Here is a 22,938-nt window from a genome sequence, read left to right as displayed (position 1 = left end):
TGTTGTGCCAGTACCAGTTTCGCACAAGGCCTGTCCCTACACAAGGTGCTTCCCAGAGGTATCTATGTACACACTCCTTCCAGCAACATCCTGCAATGCTGTCTGACAGGTCCTTCACAGCGATGAAGGTCCAAGAGCAATCAGGCCCCCGAGGGACTTTGGGGGATGAAGGTGTATGGGAGAGAGAGGCAGAATGAGCAGTCATCCTGGAAGAAGCATGTTCTGAGGAGGGATTTGGTGGAGACATGTCAGACTGGGAAAGAGAGACGTGGAGTAAAGGGGAAGAAGTCCAAGTGACAAAGAGTAGGAGAAGGACACAAAAGGGGATGGTAGGTCCATGCAGCTTGGGTGGAGTTAAGAGGACAGAGGAAGGAGGTAAGAACAGACCAGGAAGTAGGAGCCAAATTTTGCAAGGCCTTGAGAGCCAGGACAAAGCTTAAGTTTGATTTTTTTTTTTTTGAGGGGGGAAATGTGGAGCTAGTAAAGAGATTAATGGGCTTGGTTGGAGCACAGGGGGAATGGACTGAAGAGGGGTGAGATGGGTGTCTGGGGGATGGGGGAGAGATCAGTAAGCCAGAGGAGAGGGGCTCAGATGCTGTGGTGATAAGTATCTAGACAGAGTGCAAAGGAGAAAATTGTGACCCAGACAAGGGATTTTGGTGAGGGGGCTAGAGAGGGTTAGGCAGATTTTTTTGAGATTTGCAAAGGGAAAAGGGGCAGGATTTGGTGACTGTCAGTGTGAGGGAAGAGAGGAAGAAGATGAAAAGGACATGGTAGCTCTGAGACTGGGGGACAGGGCAGATGGTGGGGAGAGTCCATCTAGGGAGAGGATTAACACCCTCTCTGAGGCCACCCCACAGTTGAGTGCCTGGGAGCAATCTCTGGATCTAACTCGCCAGGGCACCCCCTGGCAGCACTGCTGGTGGGTTCCACTGCGAAGGACAGCAGGATTTGGGGGTGGCCCCGCAGGGTTCTGCCAGCACACAGGTATTGGCTGGTCTCCTCAGTTAGGCATGTGCGGTTGCACATGTGCATCTTTGAAGATCTGGGCCCTAGGAAATTGGCTCATAGGCAAAAATCCCCACATGCTAAAGCAATAGACACTTCCCGCTTTCCAAACTTCCTGATCTCCCCTACAACAAAGCACACAGCTGGGGCTGGTTACATTGTAGCAGATGAGGAAACCACTGCTCATTAATCATTTGGGTAGCCATGAGCTGAGTCAGGGAAGCTAACCATTGTCTTGTGGGTTTATGAGGTTGGCTTTTAATTGTATGTCAGACAGCAAAAGGGGGGGAGGACAAGTCCAGAAGTGTGTGTGAATGCGTCGCAGGAAGCTTCTTCTAGGCCTCTCTACATTCAGTTACGCTCACTTGGACTCATACTGTCTTGTAATTCTCATCCCCTTACCCATCCCCTCTGAATTTGGCCACTGAGTCTAAGCCAGGATAACCTGTATACCACAGAGGTGTGATAAAGTAGGGGGAGTCTGACTTTAATTCATACCCTCCTGTTTTCTGCTTTTCCTGCCTTTCTTCTGATCCCTTTGTATCTCAGGCCTTGTCTACATTTCAAAGTTGTGCCAATTTAACTTAAATCGGGTTTTAAATGATTTAGTTAAACCAGTTCTCAGCCCTGTGTGTAGACACTCTTGCTTCAGTTTAGCTCAAGTCATTAAGGAATAGATTTACTTCAACCTGAATTCTACTTATATGTATTTAACTTAACAGTGTCCATACAGGGGTTTGCACGGGTTTAACAAAATCAGATTTAAAAACACGCTGTTAGCTAAAATGGTGCAACCAGGCTAGAGTTGCACCAGTTCAAGCTTCTTGGCCAAAGTCACAGGGGAAATTCACCATCAGTAAGTGGATATGAATCTAAGGCCTGGTAAACACATAAGAGTTAGGTTGGTATAGCTGTGTCGGGCAGAGGTGTGAAAAAACCACATATCTATGCTACCCCCAGTGTAGACAAAGCTATGTTGACAGAAGAGTGCTGCTGTCACCATAACTACCATCGTTTGGGGAGGCAGTTCAGCCGTGGAAAACCCCATTCCATTGGAGTAGGCCGCATCTACACCGCGGGGTTGTCCCAGTTTAGTCTCTGTAGTGGAGATCCAGCCAAACGGGAATCTGAGAGGCTGAGCAGGTCTAACGAACGCCCATACTGAAGGTGTGTGAAGAATGTATAAATCCCACCTCTCAGAATCCCTTCAGCCTCCCTTTCTTTGCCCCTGGGTGGCTGAGAGAAAAGACACCATCTCCTGAAAGATGAATTCCCACCGTTGTTTGGTTAACAATACTGACTTCCTTCAGAGAGCATCCTAACGCAACACAGTGAGAGTGACTCCGAGGATAAAAACCCTTCTCCTGCCCTGGCCGGCCTGCTAACGCGGAGTGGGAAGTTTGCCATGTATGTATCACAGACTGGGAAAAGGTGATTGTTTTTATTATAGGTTTCAGAGTAACAGCCGTGTTAGTCTGTATTCGCAAAAAGAAAAGGAGTACTTGTGGCACCTTAGAAACTAACCAATTTATTTGAGCATAAGCTTTCGTGAGCTACAACTCACTTCATCAGATGCATACTGTGGAAAGTGTAGAAGATCTTTTTATACACATCCGATGCATGTATGCATCCGATGAAGTGAGCTGTAGCTCACGAAAGCTTATGCTCAAATAAATTGGTTAGTCTCTAAGGTGCCACAAGTACTCCTTTTCTTTTTGTTTTTATTATGAAACCCATTAGCCCAGGCCTGAGGCAGGGGCTGGCTCACAATGCCCTGCTGTGTGGGAGTTCCCCATTCAGGGACTGCTCCTCATTTCTCCCTGGGGGTGATGATATCACTGCTTTCCCAGCCTGATCTCGGTTCATTCATGGGGCAGCAGCTGAGATTTCAGCTACAAGAGATTATTTTTTGACTGTTCCCTCACCCCGTTGAAAAGTCAGGGATGTGCTAAGCAGCAGGATGGAGAGGCAACGGGAATATCCTACCCTTCTGTGGTTTGTGTACATCCCTGACCCACAGACAACGGGGAAGAGAGAGGAGACAATTCAGAACTCCTGCAGTGGAATAAATGTTGTGCACTATTGAGACAGGGCTCCATACGTTTCTGCCTCATCACTATATAGAGGAAAGCACCTGTTGAATTAAGCAGAAGCCCATCAGAGCCCTTCCTCATGCTAAGGCTAAAGCTACATGGCCACGTGCCTCGTTCACTGTGCACTGAAGTGTGTGATGATCCAGTGCCATCAAAACCAATAGAAGTCTTTCTGTGGACTTCAATGTGGGTGGCCTGGCTTACACCGCTGAAATTTTTGTGCAACCAGCACACAGTTTTCCATGTCTTGGAAAACTTTACACAACAATGGATTAAAGGAACAAGTCTTCCCAGGGCCCCTTGCTTCAGTGAAGGTACCTGTCACATGGATCAGGGCCAAGAAGCTCCACTTATTTGCAGCACATAAAGAATACAGATGACTTTCATGGGCTCTGATCATCTGCCATGCCCAGAGAAGTACCTAGTAGAAGTGGTTGCTGTGCAAAGTGTATCTATGGTTGCAGAAAAAAATATTATGTGCTCTTGACAAGTCGTTTATAGCATTTGATCATGTAATGAAGGGACTGTATCATGCATATAGACATAGGGGCAGAGATAAGGTGGCGTGGCTGTCCCTACTTTGGCATTTCCTTACTTTTGAGTAATGTGGATGTTCTCTTTACATTAGTTTTTCGATGGAATAATAATATTTACTAAGATTTTTCAAAAGTGACCATTGATTTTGGGTGCTTCTATTTCTGGGTGTCCTTATGTCCAGCCTGATTTTCAGAAAGAGCAGCAAACCTACCCTCTGCAAATGAGACCTCTTCAAGGTGTCTGAGGATGAAAACCCCAAATCACTAGCCACTTCTGAAAATCCTGGCCATTTATATAAAGCAGTTGCGGAATGAAACTGGAATGTACTCTGTGCACAGGGATCATTTCGTTCCTCAGAACTTCTTTATGCCGGCTCAGAGTCCTTGGACTATAGGAGAATGCTGCTTCCAGGTCTTAGCTGAGATGAGAGGTGTGTTTATTGCAGCCGTCCCAATCTGAATCCCTCAACTGTTTGGGTGGGTTGGACTCCAGAGCTCCACACTGTGGCCCAGGCTGAAGGCACAGGTCCACTGGCCAAGCAGAATCGGACGAGTGTCTGGCAATGTGCTCTGTAATTTCAGCAGATTGAACTGTACGGTATCTTATTTTGTTGTTTCAGCTGACATGGACTATGCACTGATCATTATGACAGGAAACTAAGAGGGAAGAGAAGCAGAATAGGAAGAGAGCACTGGAAGATATAATGCTATAAACAGAGCAACCTATGTGCTGTTGGACAGCTTCTGAACAGGGTAATGTCCCTGTAGGGACCTTCCCATCCTTCGTGGGAAGGCAAAGGGGGAGATTTTTTCTCAGTCCTGCCAGGATTCTCCATTATCCTGCCCCTTCTGGCCTGCTGCGCTCTTGACATGTTAAAAAGGTGTTTGACACCCGGTCTCAACACTGACGCTCCTATTGCAGTTTTGTCCCCTGGCAAGGTTGCTGAGGCAATGGATAGCAGTTGCTTCTCCCTTCCTTTGAAGGGAATGAGGTTTAATCTCTTCAGTGTCACTGATGAGCTGGGCAGCTCTTCCCCCACCGTGCTAAATGCTCTGCATCTCCAGTGGTCCCAAGCCTGTCACACTAGAGAGTGAAGGGTCTGAACTAGCATCCTCTGACCATCAGCATGTTACTGTGCTGCTAGATCACTGGGCCTGACTGGCTCCATACCATTTCATGGTTTATTTTTTAACCTTTTATCTAGATCCTCTTTGGGAAGAGTAACAGCACTCTGGTTACACTGAGAGACTTTGAGATTAGGAGGTCAAACTGAAAATATTCGGAGATCTTCACCTCACTTTAATTTTGCTGTGTTTTACTTTCAATTATGTATTTGGATTGCATCTGGGATGGCTACTCTACGTTCTCCAGTAACCATCTGAATGGCAAAGGCTGCAGACGATTAATATGAAGGAAGGTTTGGAAAAGCTGAACAGCTGGGGCTTGTTTGCTCCACATCCATAAAATCGCATATTTTTGGCTGCCCTTTCACGAAGCAGTTAAAAATGGCATTTGCTATTCCCTTGTTCCTGATATTTGCTAAGGGTCAGATTCTTGAGAGGCTTTGGTGGAGTGAACTAGGAGGAGGAGGAGAGCCCGGGTTAGTGATTAGAATTTTGAGTGTCAGCTCCTTCCACCAGGTGCATTGGACATGGTGGTTAAGGGAGATACAAAGGCTGCTAGGGAGTATCACTGTACCGAAGGTCTAGGTAATGTGATGAAGTGTTGTGTGCGTGTGTGAGTGACTGCTCCTGTAGGATGGAATTGGAACTGCTCAATTGTTTGTCATAGGCCCTATGCAGCTAATAGCTATTGGAGATCCCCCCTGAGCTCAAGTGGTAGGATCTGTGCTTTTGGAGCAGGAGGCTCTGAGTTCTGCCCCACTGGCTCTGCAATGGTGTGCAGCAGAGCATCCGCTGGGTACTTCTAGAGGACCTGGACTTGCTACAGTAGACAGAGTGGCAGCCCTGCTCCCTGTGCTGCTTACTGCTGGGCCGGCTAGGGTGTGTATTTCCAGTTATTCAGGCAACAGGGTGGCAATTGTCCCCAAATTGTGGCTGCTTTATGCACCTTTCTCTTGCTTATCCTCGTGTACTTAGACGTGGGGCCCATATGGGAGGGATATAAACACAGCCCAGAGGCATGCAAAGAGGTGACCTCTCTTCTCCCACAATGTCTCCTTGTGCATCTGCTGAGATGCCCAAAGCCCCTCCATTCCCACACGCCATTCTCCTGGGCAGGATCAGCCCCATAGCCAGCCCATTACAATGTGAACGTTCTTCCTCTCCTCCTTTAATCTGTCGCAGCAGAGTAACTGGTTCAGAAGACCATGGAGAAAAGAGCAGCTCCAGGACTCAAAGCAAAAAGAAACTATTCTGCCCAAAAGTATTGGAACTAGACTGTGGTTAAAGACGAAAGGATCGCTGTTCATGCCAATTCTTTGGGTGTCACTTAATTAACCGCTAGTGTCTGTCATGGTGGAACGATTGTAACATCAGCACTAGACCTAACTCTCCCTTGAACTCTGATCCCATCTCTGCCTCTGACTCATTGTGTAACCTTTCCATAACTGCTTTCCCAATTTGCAAACCTGGGTTAATATTTGCCTTCCCCACATGGGTGTTTCTGGGCTTAATTATTTAATGCCTGTCCAATGCCCCGAAGATGTAATTTTCTGTATATAATTGTGAGGGGTGTGACCCTCTATGCCTGCTTTTCCACTAACGCAACTCCATTGACATCGTGTGCTGTTATTCCCGACTTACACCAATGCGAGAGGAGAATCAGGCCTTGAGTATTTTAGCCCTCAATGAGAACAATATTCAGAAATGGCCTCTGGGCTTCTTCTTACTAGACTGGCTTTGGCTGCCTGTATCAGCTTTGTTTTTAAGCATAAGACACCATTTTCTTTTCCTGACACTTTCTCTGGACTCCCAGGAGGGGCTCCTGAGGGCTGGTCAGCTATTTAGTGATACTCTGTTGAGCTTTCCATTCAAGACTGAAGAACAACATGATTTATGAACATTCACCCTTCTGTCTCCGCACCTTCCCCCACCCCCACCTCAAAACCAGACTAGCCAACCTGGCCCTCATTCAGTAATTACTTCAGGAAGTAGTTATCTGAACTAATGACATTCAATCTGTTTGGAAAACAGAGAGACCAACTTGCTGAAGGCCTTTTTCTTGCCACAGCCTCTGGTAAGGTTTTTCCCTTTGTGGTCCTTTTGGAATTAGAGCATTGATTAGCCAGCTTCTTACAGAAACCAGCTGTGAGCTCTCCTTCTCCACAGAGATGCTTTATTGCTTCAAGTGCAGAAATTGTAATTTCAAAGATAACTATTGATCCCCGGCCAAGGTGCAGTAATTTTGTTACTTGAGTAATGGGAGTGAGCTGCAGTTGGAGAGAGGAAGGAGGATTAGAAACACATTGGAGAGAGAGGAGAATTATTATAAACGGCAAAGCTGAGCAGAGTCCAGCCATCACTCAGTCATATCTGCAACCAAAGTACAGAGGGATGAGTAATGGCACGCCCTGTCCCATAGGCATGTGGGCCGCTCAAAAGCACATCACATTGCAGCCTGAGTCAGGGCACCCGTTATTCACTCTTCTCTCCCAATGCTTAAATCCTTGTAAATAACACATTTAAAAAGAACCAAAAGTCTCTTTTGCAGCATGTTCCAGTTGCATTTTCACTGGTTTTAATGTGGGTTCACAGACACATCCCACGATAAGGGTTACTCCCTATTGGTCCCTAGATGACCACTGGGGTTTAAAGCAATTTCACATGGGCCAGAACCAAGAGAAACATGGAGTTTCTCCAGTTTCATTTCTCTCTCTCTCTCTCTCTCTCTCTCTCTCTCTAATATTCTTCCACATGCATTTTCTGGCCATATCCAGGCTTCCATCACTGCCAGTCCTGTGTGCCTTATGGAGAACTACATTGCCCTTGCACCTGCCAGAATTGCTTCTCCCCAGATCAATTGCTCTGCCCCACCACGCTGTGGTGTTTGGAGTTTTGTGCAGTCAAAATGCTGTAATGAAATGGCCTGTGCATACCTTTGTCCTGCATGGAATTGGATCTGTTCATCTCCAGGACATAGGCGCAGTGCCACTGCCAGACACTGGAGCATTCTCTGTTAGCTCCAGAGGTTGGGGCAGGAATTCTAGCCCTACTACTTCTGTGCAGTTCTGAACTGTCCTACTCTGTGACACAGTGACAGCTGAGCCAGCCGATTGGTCGTGGGTTTGCTGAAATGCAGTGAACAAGCACAACAAAGGGGATACTAGAAAACCAAAGCATTAACAGGCCAAGCGAAGTGACACCATTGGAAGGCAACATCGAAGCTGGCACAGTTTCCTTGCATTCCCATAAACTACATGGAGTGTGTAAAAGTTTGCATTGAGGAAGGGGTTAATTATTCTCCTCTGCCATAGGTAATGGGCATCTCGGTGGGCAGAGACAGCTGGGTTTTCCAAACAATGATGGCCAGGAGATGATGATTTAGTACAGGAGGAGCAAAGAGGAAACACTTCCCACATACTGAGGATCCTCCGGTTCCTTGGTTTCCAGAGTTGATGAACTTTAGTCCCCTCTGAGCAGGACATTCAATTACAGCAATTCCTTTAAAGATGTGGGTGTCTTTTTCCTTTCAAAGAGATTGGATCCAGAAGTTCCATATCAGGAAACAAACTGGCACGAGACGTTTTCTGAGCAGACAATGGGGGTTCCTCTTTGGTACGGATCTGAGGATCGCGAGAGTTCAGAGACTCTGACCTGAAAAATTAAATGATCCGTCTACTCCAGCTATCCCTAGGAATTATATACTTCAATTACTGTTGCATCTGATAAATTACATTGTAACTAGCCCAGAGCTGCATGCCTAGATGCACACATTATGGTGATAGCACAGGACAATTTGCTCTGGAAACAGGATTCTGCTACTGGTAGAATCATAGAAGTGTAGGACTGGAAGCAACCTCAATATTTATGCTAAATCAGAATCTTGATTAGGTGCCAGTAGGTCTTCCTTCCTGTAGGTTAGACCAGGTCTCAGCTAAAAAAGTTTTGCTGGTATCGCTCTACTGGTAAACCCTCCTAGTCTAGATGTAGCTTCTACTGGCTAAAAACTGCTTTTCCTAGTATTGCTCAGACCGGGTTCCCTAGGCAAACTAAATAGACCAGGAAACACACTCTTATGCCAGAATAACTGTGTCCATATGAGGGCTTTTGCCAGTATAGAAATGTCACTAAAAAGAAATCACACACCCTCCAAACAGATGTTACCATACTGATAAAGGTTTCTAGCCTAAGACGCTAGAGGAAAGGATGAAATACATCCAATAGCCAGTCAGACATTTGCACATCCCTATTGCTTTGATCGCTTCTTGTGTATTTACTCTTGTGAAATATAAACTGTCTTTCTCGCTGGTTACTTACATCACACCCATCCCTACTGGAATTAGAGCACCTCACAGCCTAACTGAATGTATCCGCATAACACCGGAGGGAGGAAAATGCTAGCCCACCATTACAGGTGGGGACCTGGGGCCCAGAGGGCTTAAGTGACTTGCCTAAGGTCACACAGGAAGTCTGTGGCAGAGCAGGAACTTGAGCCTGGATCTCCTGAATCCCAGTCAAGTGTTATAGAGCATCATTCTCCATCAACAGCCTTCTGTTGTCTGCCCCCCACATACACAGTGTTCATATAAATAACAGCATTGCCTATTAAGGTTGCCAACTTTCTGACTGTAGAAAACGGAACACCCTTGCCCCACCCCCTGCCCCAAGCCCTCACCCCTGCCCTGCCCCTTCTCCGAGGTCCCGCCCCTACTCACTCCATCTGCCCTCCCTCCGTCGCTAGCTCTCCCCCACCCTCACTCACTTTCACAAGGCTGGGGCAGGGGGTTGGGGTGCGGGAGGGGTGAGGGCTCTGTCTGGGAATGTGGGCTCTGGAGTGGGGCCAGAGATGAGGGGTTTGCGGTGCAGGATGGGACTCCAGATTGGAGGGGTGGGGCTGAGCGGTTTGGAGTGTGGGAGGGGGCTCTGAGCTGGGGCAGGGGATTGGAATGTGGCAGGGGGTACGGGCTCTGGGCTGAGGATGTGGTCTCTGGGGTGGGGCCAGGGATAAGTGGTTTGGGGTGCAGGAGGCGGCTCCAGGCTGGGGCAGGGGGTTGGGGTGTGGGAGGGGTGAGGGCTCTGGCTTGGGGTGCGGGATCTGGGATGGGGCCAGGGATGAGGGGCTTGAGGTGCAGGAGGGGGCTCCAGGCTGGGGCCGCGGGGGTAGGAATGTGGGAGGGGGCTCAGGGCTGAGGCAGGGCTCGGGGTGTGGGAGGGGGTGCAGGCTTTGACTGAGGATGTGGTCTCTGGGGTGGGGCCAGGGATAAGTGGTTTGGGGTGCAGGAAGGGGCTCAGGGCTGGGGCAAGGGGTTGGGGTGTGGGAGGGGGTGAGGCATGTGGGCTCCAGGCTTGCGCTTACCTGAGGCGACTCCCGGAAGCAGCCAGCATGTCCCTCTGCCTTCTAGATGGAGGGGCTAGGGGGATCTGCGTGCTGCCCGTGCCTGCAGGTGCCACCCCCACAGCTCCCATTAGCCACAGTTCCTGGCCAATGGGAGCTGCAGAGGCGGTGCTCAGGGCAGGGGCAGCATGCGGAGCCCCCCGTGGCCGCCCCATGCCTAGGAGCTGTACATGCCAGCTGCTTCTGGGAGCCACACGGAGCCAGGGCAGGCAGGGAGCCTGCCTTAGCCCTGCTGTGCCACCGACCGGACTTTTAGTGGCCTGATCAGCAGTGCTGACCAGAGCCACCAGGGTCCCTTTTCAACCGGGCATTCCCGTTCAAAAGTGGACGTCTGGCAACCCTATTGCCTACTTAGAAAGCAACCAGCCTGCTCTGTAAAGCCAAGACGCTGGAATTTCTCTGTAATAGCCTGGGAACTTGCTTAGTCCCTCTGCAGAGGGTTTCTCTATAGTAACAGTTGCTTGTTATTATGTGCTTTTCTATGGCAATTATCAGCGTGTCTGGGTGCCTTTACCCTGAATTAGATACCTCCAAAAACACAACAGCATGCAGTTCGCTCTCCTCCACAGGCAGCCACTCCCTGAAGTGGACCAGATGCAGAGGGTGGGCGATAACGCACTAAATTTAGGGTGACCAGATGTCCTGATTTTATAGGGACAGTCCCAATTTTGGGGTCTTTTTCTTATATAGGCTCCTATTGCCTCCAACCCTCTGTCCCAATTTTTCACACTTGCTGTCTGGTCACCCTAACTAAATTGCACTATCCCCAAAGCCTTGCTTTGTGTGCAAGCTGGAGGAAAGAGGAGGGGGATCAAACTGAAGCAATAACCCTCCTCACCAGCCACTTAACTCTAGAAAGCTTCAGCCACACAATCGCATGATGATCTTTGCTGAGAGATTTCCTACCATTGAAATAGGTACAGCGCCATCTGGTGGTTGTATAGCTCACATTCATGCGCCCTTAATTAGCATCATCTTCCATTAAGCTCCTTGGAGTGGGTGGAGGGGTAGAAGCTGCATTTTCCCCTGGCCTGACGTCAGGGTGAGCCACTGGGCTGGCTCACCACCTCTCTCTGGCTGATGAAAACTCTGCCTGGCTGGACTTGGGGAAGAAAGGGCAGGAAAATGTGAACTGCTGGATGCAGGGGGAAAACAGGGTATTTAGCCTGCCTGGAGTGGGGAAGGTTCTTTACTTAACTGTGCATGGTGAGAGTGGAGAGGCTAGTGGGAGGCCCCTCGGGGCAGATCCAGGCTGCCCAGCACGGGAGGGGCACAGGAGCAGACCCACCATACCCATTGAAGCCTTTGCACCAGCACAAGCCATTGCACCTGACTCTGGGCCTGTGTTTCCATAATATATACCCTGCATCTGTCGCAATCCCAAGCTCCTCACCAGCCTGTAACTCCCTCAGCTCATTTCCACTGTGGCCCTTTGCCTGGCCAGACTCCATAGATAGACGCTTCTAGTGATTCCTGGGGGTGGGGAATGACTCAGTCCAAGTCTAACTCTGTTTGCGGGGAGGCTGGAGGAAGTTTTGAACTGTCCTGGTGAAGCAGCTGGAATGGTGCAGAACATCTGGCTGAGGCTATAACACCAGTGGATCTAAGGCTATGTCTAGGGCACATGCCCTACCCGGCTCTCTACATGCCCAAGGCCTAAAATAGCAATGTAGTGTCCCACTGCCTCCCTGCTACCCTACACACCACAGTGTGGATGCAGCCTGTGCCTTTCACTGCTGTGCGTAGCTTCACATACCCGGCCTACTCGTCGCCGCAAGTGTAGCCGAGGCCTAGCTGATGTGTGCTTTTCATGACCCTCTCCCTTCCCCCCTACCACCCACGGCCACCACCCAACTTCCTCCTGCTGACTCTGGAATGGTAGTTTTCTCCCCAGCTCTGGGCTAATAGACAGGCTGGGCACTGAGCTAGGAGTGAGTGTGAGGGAAGTGAAAGAGAAGAGAAGAGAAATAGCAGGGAGCTGAAAGGGAATTGGAAGAGAGAAGGCAGGTCCAGAGGTTAGGGCAGTAGCCTGAAACTCAGGAGACCCAGCTTCAATTTCCAGCTCTGCTACAGACTTCCTGAGTGACATTGGTCAAGTCAGTTAGGGTATGTCTCCACTGCAACTGGAGGTACAATGGCTACCAAAGTAGGCCTACTCATGTTAGCTTTCATAGAATCATAGACTATCAGGGTTGGAAGGGACTTCAGGAGGTCATCTAGTCCAACCCCCTGCTCAAAGCAGGACCAATCCCCAATTTTTGCCCCCAATCCCTAAATGGCCCCCTCAAGGATTGAACTCACAACCCTGGGTTTAGCAGGCCAATGCGCAAATCATCTAGCTAACATGGCTAAAAATAGCAGTGAAGATTCAATAGCACAGGCTAGAACCATGAGTATTATAATACACTAGACTAGCTAGATTAAAGCTAGCGTGGCTATACCCACGCAAGCTGTAGTCCAATCTCGGATTGCAGTGTAGACACACCCTTAGTCTCTCTTCACATCAGTTCCCCATCTGTAAAACAGATGATAGCACTGCCCTGCCTCACAGAGAGGCTATGAGGATAAATACATGAAAGGTTGTGAGGTGCTCAGATACTACTATGGTGACCCAAGTACCCAAGAGATGGTTTCCTGCAAGTTTTCGAACAACTAGCAGCTGGATTTAGTGAATGGCACCTTCTGCCTTTGCTCCTCTTGCTCACTGTGTCTCTGTTCTCTTTTCAGGTACTGCCTCTGTTGCAGTAGCTGGCATCTTCGCAGCCTTAAGAATCACAAAGAACAAGCTCTCCGACCATAAGTTTGTTTTCCAAGGAGCCGGAGAGGTAGGCTTCACCCGGGTTCGGCGCTAAATACAGTATTTGTCCTTTCATTTTGAGGAGGTAAACATGGAAGCATAAGGCCCAGATCCACAAACCCCAGAGTGAGGTGCCTAAGTCTCAGTTTTGGGTTCCACTGTGATCCACAAAAGTCCCGCTCAGCTGACACCGAACCTTGTAGGCGCCTAAGTTTCTGCCTCTGCATGTGCACACTGCCACCCCACCCCAGGTCCCTGGATGCCTATCTCCAAGCTAAGCCCCGGAGTGAGCCACAAAGCAGGAGAAGACAGGCAGAAGAATGCCTGTCTCACCCATGGGCCCAATCTGGTAAGCGTGCTCAGAGGCACCTATTGGATCAGGTCCCATTCAAAATCAAGAGGGTGCCACCCACCTTATAAATTTCTATCCTAGTGGTTAGAGCTCTCACCTGGGGCATGAGAGACCTAAAATTCAATCCTCCCCTGAGGTGGGGAAGGATCTGAACAGGAGCCTCAAACCTCTCAGGGGAGTGCGCTAACCACTAAGCTCTGAGATACTCTGACGTGTGGCTCCCTCAGTCTGTCCTGTGGAAGCTGTGGATATATAGAGTCACTGGGCCAGAGAAAGGGTGAGAGCAATTCTGTAGTCCGGTGGTTCGGGCGCCCACGTGGGAGATACTGGGTCAGTCCCCCTGCTTCAATCACTGTTTAATTATGTATACAAAATAGAACAGCTTCAACAGGAGAGAGTGAGGGAGCCCACCTCAGAATATCCCAGCAGGTGGGCACCACCTCCTCTCCTCCCCCACGGGGCTGTGTGGCGTGAAGCAGTCACCTAACTCATTCTCACAAGAAACACATCAGATGCCTGACTCTGGGAGAGGGGTTCCCAGCTGTGGACTGCAAGCAGAGATAGGTGCCTATCTCCATGAGAGGGCAGGACTTAGGACACACCCCTCTTGTCGCCATCTCCCATTGGCTAGTTTACGCAGCTCCTCGCCTAGCATGCTGGCTTTTGTGGATCACATTCTAAGGCACCTGTCTCTCCCCATGCATTATATAGGGAGCCTGAGTGCCTCACTTGGCTTTGCAGATCAGTGTTGTTCCAGTGATTTTTTTCATGCAGTGTTCTGCCGAAGTCTCTTTGTGGATTCGGGCCTAAGGCTTCAGCCAGGCTGGAATTCAGTAAGGAGAAGCAAAGGAGCAACCTACTCCTAGTGTACCTTTCTGACCAGGAGTGGTCTTCATTGCTTGTTAACCCTTTGGAGCCAGCACATCTGAGAGGGAGCTGGAGCCTGTTCCTCCTTGTGCATCACTAACAGAATGGTTTACTTAACTTACAGTCAACTCCGTGCAAACCCACTGAATGCGATGAGGTTGCACAGGTGTCAATGGGGTTTTAATTTGGCCTGAAGAATCTTTATTACCGATGATGCATGAACTGAAAGAAGCCCAGCTTGAAGCTCGGTGCCTGTCTGCTGAGCTGGCAGTTAGGAAAAACAAAAATCTTCTTCCTTGTAAACTGAGCACGTCACTGAGGAACAACAAACACAGAACTCTCCCATGCCACTTGTACAATCATTTGTCAGAGTTGAGCCACACCTTCCCTTTGAGGCAGAAGCCATCCCTTCCTCTGTGTGTGTACAGTGCCTAGCACAACAGGGAGCGGAGAAGAGAGGGAGGGTAGCTAGTGGTTAAGGCTCTAAAGTGAGGCTTGTGAGATCTGCGTTCAATTCCTGTCACCAACCGCCTGTGTGATTTTGGGCAAATCACTTAACCCTTCAGTTGCCCCTCTGTAAAATGGAGATTACAATCTAATAGTCATGACAGACGGGTATGTTCAGCATCTTTCCACCCAGATCTCAGGTGGGGCCTCTCGGTGAAACCGTAATGCCAAGAACTATATACAGCAAGTCAGGGTTGTTTTGTTTTTGTATCATGAGACAGGGGGAAGAAAGAGGGGACCGTTCCCCTCTCAACATTTCAAATGCACTGTTTACCACTGTTGCCTAGAGTTCCTCTCTGCTGGCTTCATCCTGGAGCCGCACCAGTCTGGCTTCCACCCGCTTTCTCTCCACTGACACTGCTAGTCTGAAGGTCTCTGACAACCTTTTCCTGGTCAGATCCTAGGGCGATGCTCCACCTTTAACCTCCTTAACCAGTCTGCTGCTTTAGAAGCCATTAATCACTCCCTCCTTCTTGACACGGTTCAGATAGATAATGATAATTTGTATTACTGTAGTGCGTAGGAGCCTCAGTCCTATCCCAGGGCTCCGGTGTGGCAGAACAAAAAGAGGGTCCCTGCCTCACAGAGCTTACAATCCGTGTGCTTTTTGGGAGGAGTGGGGGGGAGGCTGTCATTTTTTAAACCTCTCCAAAGTGAGGCAGGTTTGTTTGAGGAAATGATCGGAATTTGCTTTCTGCTTATGGGTTTCAGGCTGCCATGGGCATAGCCCAGCTCATCATTATGGCCATGGAAAAGGAAGGAATTTCAAGGGAAGATGCCATCAAAAAAGTCTGGATGGTGGACTCCAAGGGACTAATTGTCAAGGTAAATCTGCCTCTGTTGCACTACTGTGTTGTGGTGCATGGTAGATGCAGTGTAACAGGCACAGGGTACAATGGGGCCTGACTCATTAACCCAGAGCAAGCAGATCCAGTGGGTCACAGTCAGCCCTGGAGTAAGTGGTTGCAATTCTGTTGAAGTCAGTGGAGCTGCACTTGCTTATACACAGCAGGGTAGACTTTGCTCTCCTGTTTTTGATGCCCTTTCCAGTAGAGCTTGGACATTCTGGGGATAGCTACAGCTGCAGGGTCAGGGACCACTCTGCTCTTCAGGTCCAATGGGACTTTGTAAATCTTTGTAAATCTCCTCTCTCCAGGAGACAGAGCTTTCTTGAGATTTGGTCCAAGACACTGGAATGAACTCCCACCCGAACTAAGGACCATCAGAAACCTCACCACCTTCCACATGAAGTGCAAGGTGCATTTCTTTAACCTGACCTTTTCAGACAGAGACAGAGAAACGAGCACATCAAAAAAGAAACTTACCAACACAAACTACTCCACTGCACACAATCCTCCCCCCATGAGAGGATGGGAGAACAAACCACAAGTGACGGATGTTAGTCACGTAATGAACGAGAGGCAGGTGTGCAGATACTACAGGGACGAGTGCGGTATAGCAGAATATAGAAGGGTGAAGCACTGAAATCTTGCAAACAAGATTTCGCAAATGATCGATCCAGACTTTTCTCGCCTGCCATAGGCTGGTTTGTTCTTTTTTCCCTGCAGGGGAGGAGTCACCTGAACCATGAGAAGGAAATGTTTGCCCAAGACCACCCCCAGATGAGAACTCTGGAGGAGGTAGTGCAAAGGGTGAAGCCAACAGCTATTATAGGTAGAGTCACGGAAGCGGGAGCTCCTTCTCATTTGTCCAGTTCTTGGGGGTTTCTTTTTTCCAGGGGCTCCTCTGTTGTCCAGTCCGACTCCCCAGGCCTCCCTGCCTGCATTTTTTTCCTTTACTTCCCAACAGCCCCCGTCTCTTGAGGCTATGAAGCACAAGCTCCCTCCTTCTGTTGAATAGGGATCCCTCCGGAGCCAATCGGTGCTGCCCTCAATTGGCCACAGGGGGCACTCTTGAGTTAAGCAGAGTTCTGCGGCTCCCAGAGCCTGAGGATGTATATCGCTGGGGCCCTACCAAATTCACGGTCCATTTAATCAATTTCATAGTCACAGGATTTTAAAAATTATAAATTTCATGATTCCAGCTGTTTAAATCTGAAATTTTTTGGTGGTGTCATTGCAGGAGTTCTGACCCAAAAAGGAGTTGTGGCGGGGTCGCAAGGTTATCGTAGGGGGGGTTGCAGAACTGCTACCCTTCTGCGCTGCTGCTGGGGGCGGCGCTGCCTTCAGAGCGGGGCAGGTGGAGAGCGGCGGCTGCTGGCCGGGAGCCCAGCTCTGGAGGCAGAGCCGCCGCCAGCAGCAGCGCAGAAGGACGGACGGCATGGTATGGTATTGCCACCCTTGCTTCTGCACTGCTGCCTTCAGAACTGGGCCCTCAGTCCGCAGCCGCCACTCTCCAGCCACCCCGCTCTGAGGGCAGCACAGAAGTAAGGAGGGCAATACCACAACCCCCATGCAACTCCCTTTTGGGTCAGAACCCCCAAATTTGAGCAACTCTGGTCTCCCCCATGAAATCTGTATAGTAGAGGGTAAAAGCATACAAAAGACCAGATTTCACAGTGGGAGACCAGATTTCATGGTCCGTGATGCATTTTTCATGACTGTGAATTTGGTAGGGCCCTCTATATCCCCAGCTGACCAGCAGAGCAAGAGGCTGGTTGCAGTTACCAGTGCCAGATCTCCTGAAGGATAGTGCTGAGCATCACCACAAAGCCAACCCAGAGAAACACTTGATTTGGGCTGTTTGCTGATCCTGAAGGTGGTTTTGTCACTGTAAATCTGACTTTCATGGGGTCTCTGGAAAGGGGTGGCCTTCTCCCTCGGAGTCACACAGTTCAATTTACTGAGCACTAACAAGAGCTGAGGTTTAAGGAAACATGGGCCCGATCCATTGGAAGTCACAGAGTGAATCAGGAATTAACTGTTCACTTCTTAGGTGTAGCCGCCATCGCAGGTGCGTTCACGGAGAAGATTTTGAAGGACATGGCGGCTTTCAATGACAGGCCCATCGTATTTGCCCTAAGTAACCCCACGAGTAAAGCAGAGTGCACAGCTGAGCAGTGCTATCACCTAACAGAGGTAAATGTGCGACTGTCTCTCCCAACACAGCAGCTGAGTGGAACAGCCAAAGAGACTTAACACACAGAGCAACCTCTCTGTGTGCTACAGTGATCAGAGGGCTCTTTGGTGGGTCATAGATAAATGTAACCTCCTGGCAGAGCCCCACTGACGTATGTCTCATGTCTAGTAAAATGACAGTCTGCAGGGCTCTTGCAGTTGATCACCCCATGGGGGCAACTTCCCCCTTTGATGTAGGACGCATCTACACTGGCACAGTAGAGACATACCTTTAGCGTTAATGGTGGTGATTTGTTGAAGGGGGCGTTCCTGATGCAGACACCCTCCTCCGATCCAGGGCCCAGCTACACAACCTTGCTGGGGTTGTATCTTTTTATTAGGTGGAGAGGAGGGAGGCCCTGCTCCCACCCCAAACTCCCTTCTCAGGCTGGCCCATCAGAGCTGTGCTCCTCAGTGAGCTCCTCAAATGCATGAGGGCCCTAGCTCAGGTATTCATGGGAGGTAACTTTGGGATTTGGATCAGGCAAGGGGAAAGAGAGTGGGTAAGGCACTGGACTGGAACTCAGGAGATCTGGATTCAAGTCTACCTCAACCTTTCTGGGGGACCTTGGGTAAGTCATTTAGGCCCAGATCTTCAAAGGTATTTAGACTCCTAACTTCCATTGATTTCAGTGGAAGTTAAGCCTAAATACCTTTGAGGATCTGGGCCTAAATATCTCTGTGCATCTCCTTCCCCTCTGTAAAATGGGAATATTTTCCTGCATCACAGGACACTGTGTTGATAGGAGCCATGTATGTATCTAGATAAATAGGTTAGAATGAGACTTTGTCTGTCTATTTTACCAGGCCAAATAGAAACTAAATGCTACATGGCTCTTTCCCCTTGGCAAACAAACTGTATGTCAGTTTAATCAGCAGTCAGATCATAATGGTGAGATCGGTGGTGGAGCTGTTGCTGAATGATCAGTGAATTTGCTACCACAGTCACTGTGCTCCCAGAGCTGGGTTCTGGGATCCCCTCAATTGTAGACATTGCCTCTCCAATATCTGTGTGTGTCTGTCTCTCTCAACAGGGCCGAGGCATATTTGCAAGTGGGAGTCCGTTCCCTAAAGTAACCCTGGCCAGTGGACAGACTTTCTTCCCCGGCCAAGGAAATAATGCCTACGTGTTCCCCGGAGTGGCGCTGGGAGTCATTGCCTGTGGGGTCCGGCATGTCTCCAACGAGATCTTCCTCACCACGGCAGAGGTTTCAGATCCATATTTAACTGGTGCTTTTAAAACATAAAAAAGCAGCTTCAGTGAGGCTTGTTGAACCCCAGGAGTGTAGTTAAGTCCTTGGCTAGGAACAGGCGCAGGGCAATGTGCATCATCAGAACTTCACCCCCTCAGCAAAAGGCTGCAGACATTCCCAACACAGCAGGATGCCAGAGCTTCCATTGTGCCAACAGAAGTCCTCTGCATGAGCCAGCATTTGGTTCCCCTCCATGGAGGGAGCTGAGGGGAGGGCTAGGGGACATAGCCTCTGGAGTCCTGCGTTTGTTTTCTTACAGGCAAAAATAAAAAATCCAAAACAAACCAAAAATCCCCCAAAGCCTTTGATCATATTGGAAACAGCTGAATTTATTCCATAGCCTTTCCCCTGCTGCAGGAGATGCCTGGCTCCCGTCAGTGGAGGGAAAAGCAAGCAGCCAGGGTTCCCGCCACGCCAGCAGCTCTCACAAAGACATTTTTGCCACTTTGCATTTTCCTCAGCCTTTGCTGTAGGCTGTATTTTTAGAAAACTGCCTGGTTTCATATCATAACATACAGCCAAGCAGCACGTTTGGGGGGCATAGCCAACTTTTTCTCAGAAATGGACTCACTTCTTTCAAAAACGGTATCTAGTCACGCACGGGGGGGGGGGGGGAGTTTGCAGAATGGGCTGCGCTTTCAAGCTCAGAATGAAATGAATGCACGTTTGAATTTTGAGTGGTTTTGCTTTTGATTGCAAGGACTTCTCCTGACTCTTGTAGCAACTGAAGTCTCAGCTACGCGCTGCCTGTTTAAAGCCTTAAGAGGGCGCATGCTGTACTTGATTGAGAACATCACCTATAACCTGCCTTTTCTTCATTCTAGTCTATTGCTGAAGAGGTCACGGAGGAGCATCTTGCTGAAGGGAGACTCTATCCTCCCCTGAGTACCATCAGAGAGGTGTCCTTCAAAATCGCTGTTAAAGTAAGAATTCAAGTATTCTTGTGAAGTTTTTGTTTATATATAAGCCAAGCTCTACCTCTCGTAACGTTGGCAAGGATTTTTCTCTTGCTCTCATCTTTGATGTGGTTATGACTATCAGCATAAATGCACTGGCTATATTAGACCCAGAAACATGGGCGTGATTTCCACGGGATAGAGTAGATCATTCAGGTTTATCAGAGCTGATTCAGTGCCACGGGCCAATCACAATTCCAGGTAGCCCCACACTGTGTAACTCCCAGTTGGCTCCCAGTGTGCCTGACATTAATTCCAAATTAGCCTCCGGCACACATCAGTGAAGCCTCCTTGCCCATTCCAAATTACTGACATTGTAAATACTGAATCGGGATGTTGAGGCGAAGAGTGTCTTAATAATCCTAAGAAAATGAATCCCAGGTGGTTTAAAGCTCCATGCTCTATGTTTCTTGTCCTAAGTTGTGTGGCTTTCTTGTGTGATTTGAGCAAAGCAATAGTACTCACAAACTCCTGAGTTTCATCCCAGATTTTCCAGTGGTTCTTTCTGTATTTGGGCAAATGGTTGAGACCCTTATGTTAAAAGTGGCCCATGTTCAGGTACACACAGCTGGATTTTCAGAATTGTAGATAATCCCCAACTGCACTTAGTCAATGGGAGCTGTGAGTGCTCAACACCTTTGCAAATCAGGGCCAACATCTGCAGACTTTGGGGGTCTGATCCAGTGATGCCTGAAATAAGTTGGAACCTTTCCATTGATTTCAATGAGTTTATGGTCAGCCTTTGCGTGTCTAAACGTGGGCACCTAAATAAGTGGCCTGATTTTCAGAGGTGCTGAGCACCCAGGGCGTGTTCCATCATCCTTAACAGGAGCTGCAAATGTTCCGTGAAGAGTCGTGGCCAGTGATTAAATATGGATTTATGTGTACATGTAGGCACCCATGGTTGAATAAGTTGGCCTTAATGTCTATATTACCCCCAACTTAGAGACCACTTCTGAAAATTTACCTCATGCCTCAGTTTCACCTTTTCTGACTATGGGGATGTTAATACTTAGTTGCCCCCAGAGGTGTCTTGAGCATCCGGCAGTCTGTAAAGTGCTGTATACAACTGATCAGGATTAGATTTTTGAAAGTGAAGCAGGAAATACCACTCACTTTCCATGCAAAACATACAACAGCACATCTTGCTTCACAGACTAGTGGTGCAGCCTCTAACACAGAAGTCTTGGCTGGTCCTGAACAGTTAGTCTTCTCTTCAGCATTTTAGTGTAACTCAGATAATGAAATCTCCCTCCTCCTGGGTAGGTATCCCAGGGTGCAACTCGCCACCATCCAGTGCACTGTCTTTTGGGAAGTTTTGGCAATGCATGATGGGGCAAAAATGAGTCTGCGGGGTGACTGGGAGCAAGGGGACAAAGTCCCAGCATGCATCTTTCTCCATCCTGTAATGTCATCCTTATCCCATAACTTCTGTGCCTTTTTAAAAAAAAACAACAAAAAACCATGAACCTACATGGCCCTCCTTGCTGTCCACCATCTGACAGAAGCATGGAATCTGCATAGTTCTGCACTATTGTCATGAGTGTTCCAAGCACAGGACACACGATCCTCCGGTATTTGCAGAACCAAATCAGCAGGGAACACGATGATTTCATGGAGGGCAGATTTCATGGCATATGGTGAAAACCAAAGCAAGGCTGTTGGTGGCATTCACAGAGCAGCTGCAGACAGTGAAGCGCCACTTCTGGGCCCAAGAAACAAGCACTAACAGATGGGATCGCATCATAAGGCAAGTTTGGGATGACGAGCAGTCGCTGCAGAACTTTTGGATGTGCGAGGCCACATTCCTGGCTCTATGCTTGCCGCAGCCTTCCAACACAGGGACACCACAATGAGAGCTGCACTGAAGTGGAAATACCAGTGGCAACCGCCCTGTGGAAACTTGCAATATCCGATTGCTACCGATTAATGGGAAATCATTTTGGAGTCAGAAAATCCACTGTAGGTGGTGCCATTGTCATGCATTTATGTCCATTTTGGCTACACACATACAGCAACCTTGGCTCTCACAGGTCAGTGCATGTGAAGCTGTGATTGGCCTTACTGTCCCCCGGTGAGGAGTAGCAGAGGTAGGGATACAGCTCCTGATGCCTGAAGGGGTTGTGTGTAAGGAGGTGCTCTAATGGAGTTTTCCACAGACAGCAAAGGGAGTGGCTGTTGGATCTGTAGGTCCACAAGAAGCTGCAGCATCTGTGTTTGCTGCCAGAGAAGCCCCATTATGTCCTGGTGCATCGCCCTCTCCTTTTCCTGCTGGGATTCCTGGGCCTTTCTCCTGTCCACTCTTTCCTTGTCCATACAGCCTGGAGTATTCACCCTCCAGGCCCTCTGTTCACGGTCTGATGCAGCGCTGGATTGCCAGACCTTGCTGAACATGTCACCCTGAGTCTTCTTCTTTCTTCTCCATATCTGGCTCAGGCATCCTGCGGGTATGGAGGGGGAACAGCAGCAGCTACCCCTAACACACACACAGGTTGTCAGAATAGTCACAACAGAAAGCGAAAATTAAGATTCAGAACTCCCGTCCCTTGTTCCCCTAAAGTTTTAAAAAGACATCCTTGTTGTCATTTCTGCTTTGTAGTGCTTGTGCACGGCACCATTCACAGCACCAGCCATGTGAGCATGGCCCACCAGAGGCAAGAGAAATAAGAAGGGAATTGCTTGATGGCATGAAAATATGAGTATAGGGCAGTGGCATTGAATACTGGCACCAATTTCCACAGGCGGTGGTGATTTTAGCTGATATCTCACTCCTCAGGGTAACAAAGGCATGGACAGCACAGCTGCTGTTGGTGTCCTGAAGTTGCCCGGGCCCATATGCCGCTAGCCTGTTGACTGCAACGGTGCTTGCCGAAGTCATCGCCAACTGGCGTGGGAAAATGTTCTGCCACGGAGGAAGACATAAGGCTGCCATCCCTAGAAACCTTCAGGAGAGGATTGCAGGGTACCAGCATGAA

General features: G+C 48.9%; 1 protein-coding gene across 3 annotated transcripts in view; it reads left to right on the top strand.

Annotated features, from left to right (window-relative positions):
- Positions 1-22,938, top strand: part of ME3 (malic enzyme 3) — a 182,887-nt gene that overhangs the window by 155,743 nt on the left and 4,206 nt on the right. For 2 of the 3 annotated variants that reach the window (XM_074956276.1, XM_074956294.1), the window contains exons 8-13: positions 12,882-12,979; positions 15,389-15,502; positions 16,246-16,351; positions 17,573-17,715; positions 18,789-18,962; positions 19,832-19,930. In XM_074956276.1, the coding sequence (XP_074812377.1) occupies positions 12,882-12,979; positions 15,389-15,502; positions 16,246-16,351; positions 17,573-17,715; positions 18,789-18,962; positions 19,832-19,930 (734 nt within the window). Of the gene's footprint in view, positions 1-12,881; positions 12,980-15,388; positions 15,503-16,245; positions 16,352-17,572; positions 17,716-18,788; positions 18,963-19,831; positions 19,931-22,739; positions 22,861-22,938 lie in introns of those variants that run through there. The other variant, XM_074956286.1, reaches the window with a different exon arrangement.

The sequence above is a fragment of the Natator depressus genome, chromosome 1, assembly GCF_965152275.1.
Source record: "Natator depressus isolate rNatDep1 chromosome 1, rNatDep2.hap1, whole genome shotgun sequence".
Lineage (NCBI taxonomy): Eukaryota > Metazoa > Chordata > Testudines > Cheloniidae > Natator > Natator depressus.
Note: the sequence above shows the minus strand (reverse complement) of the source record. Positions and strands in the feature narration are given on the sequence as shown.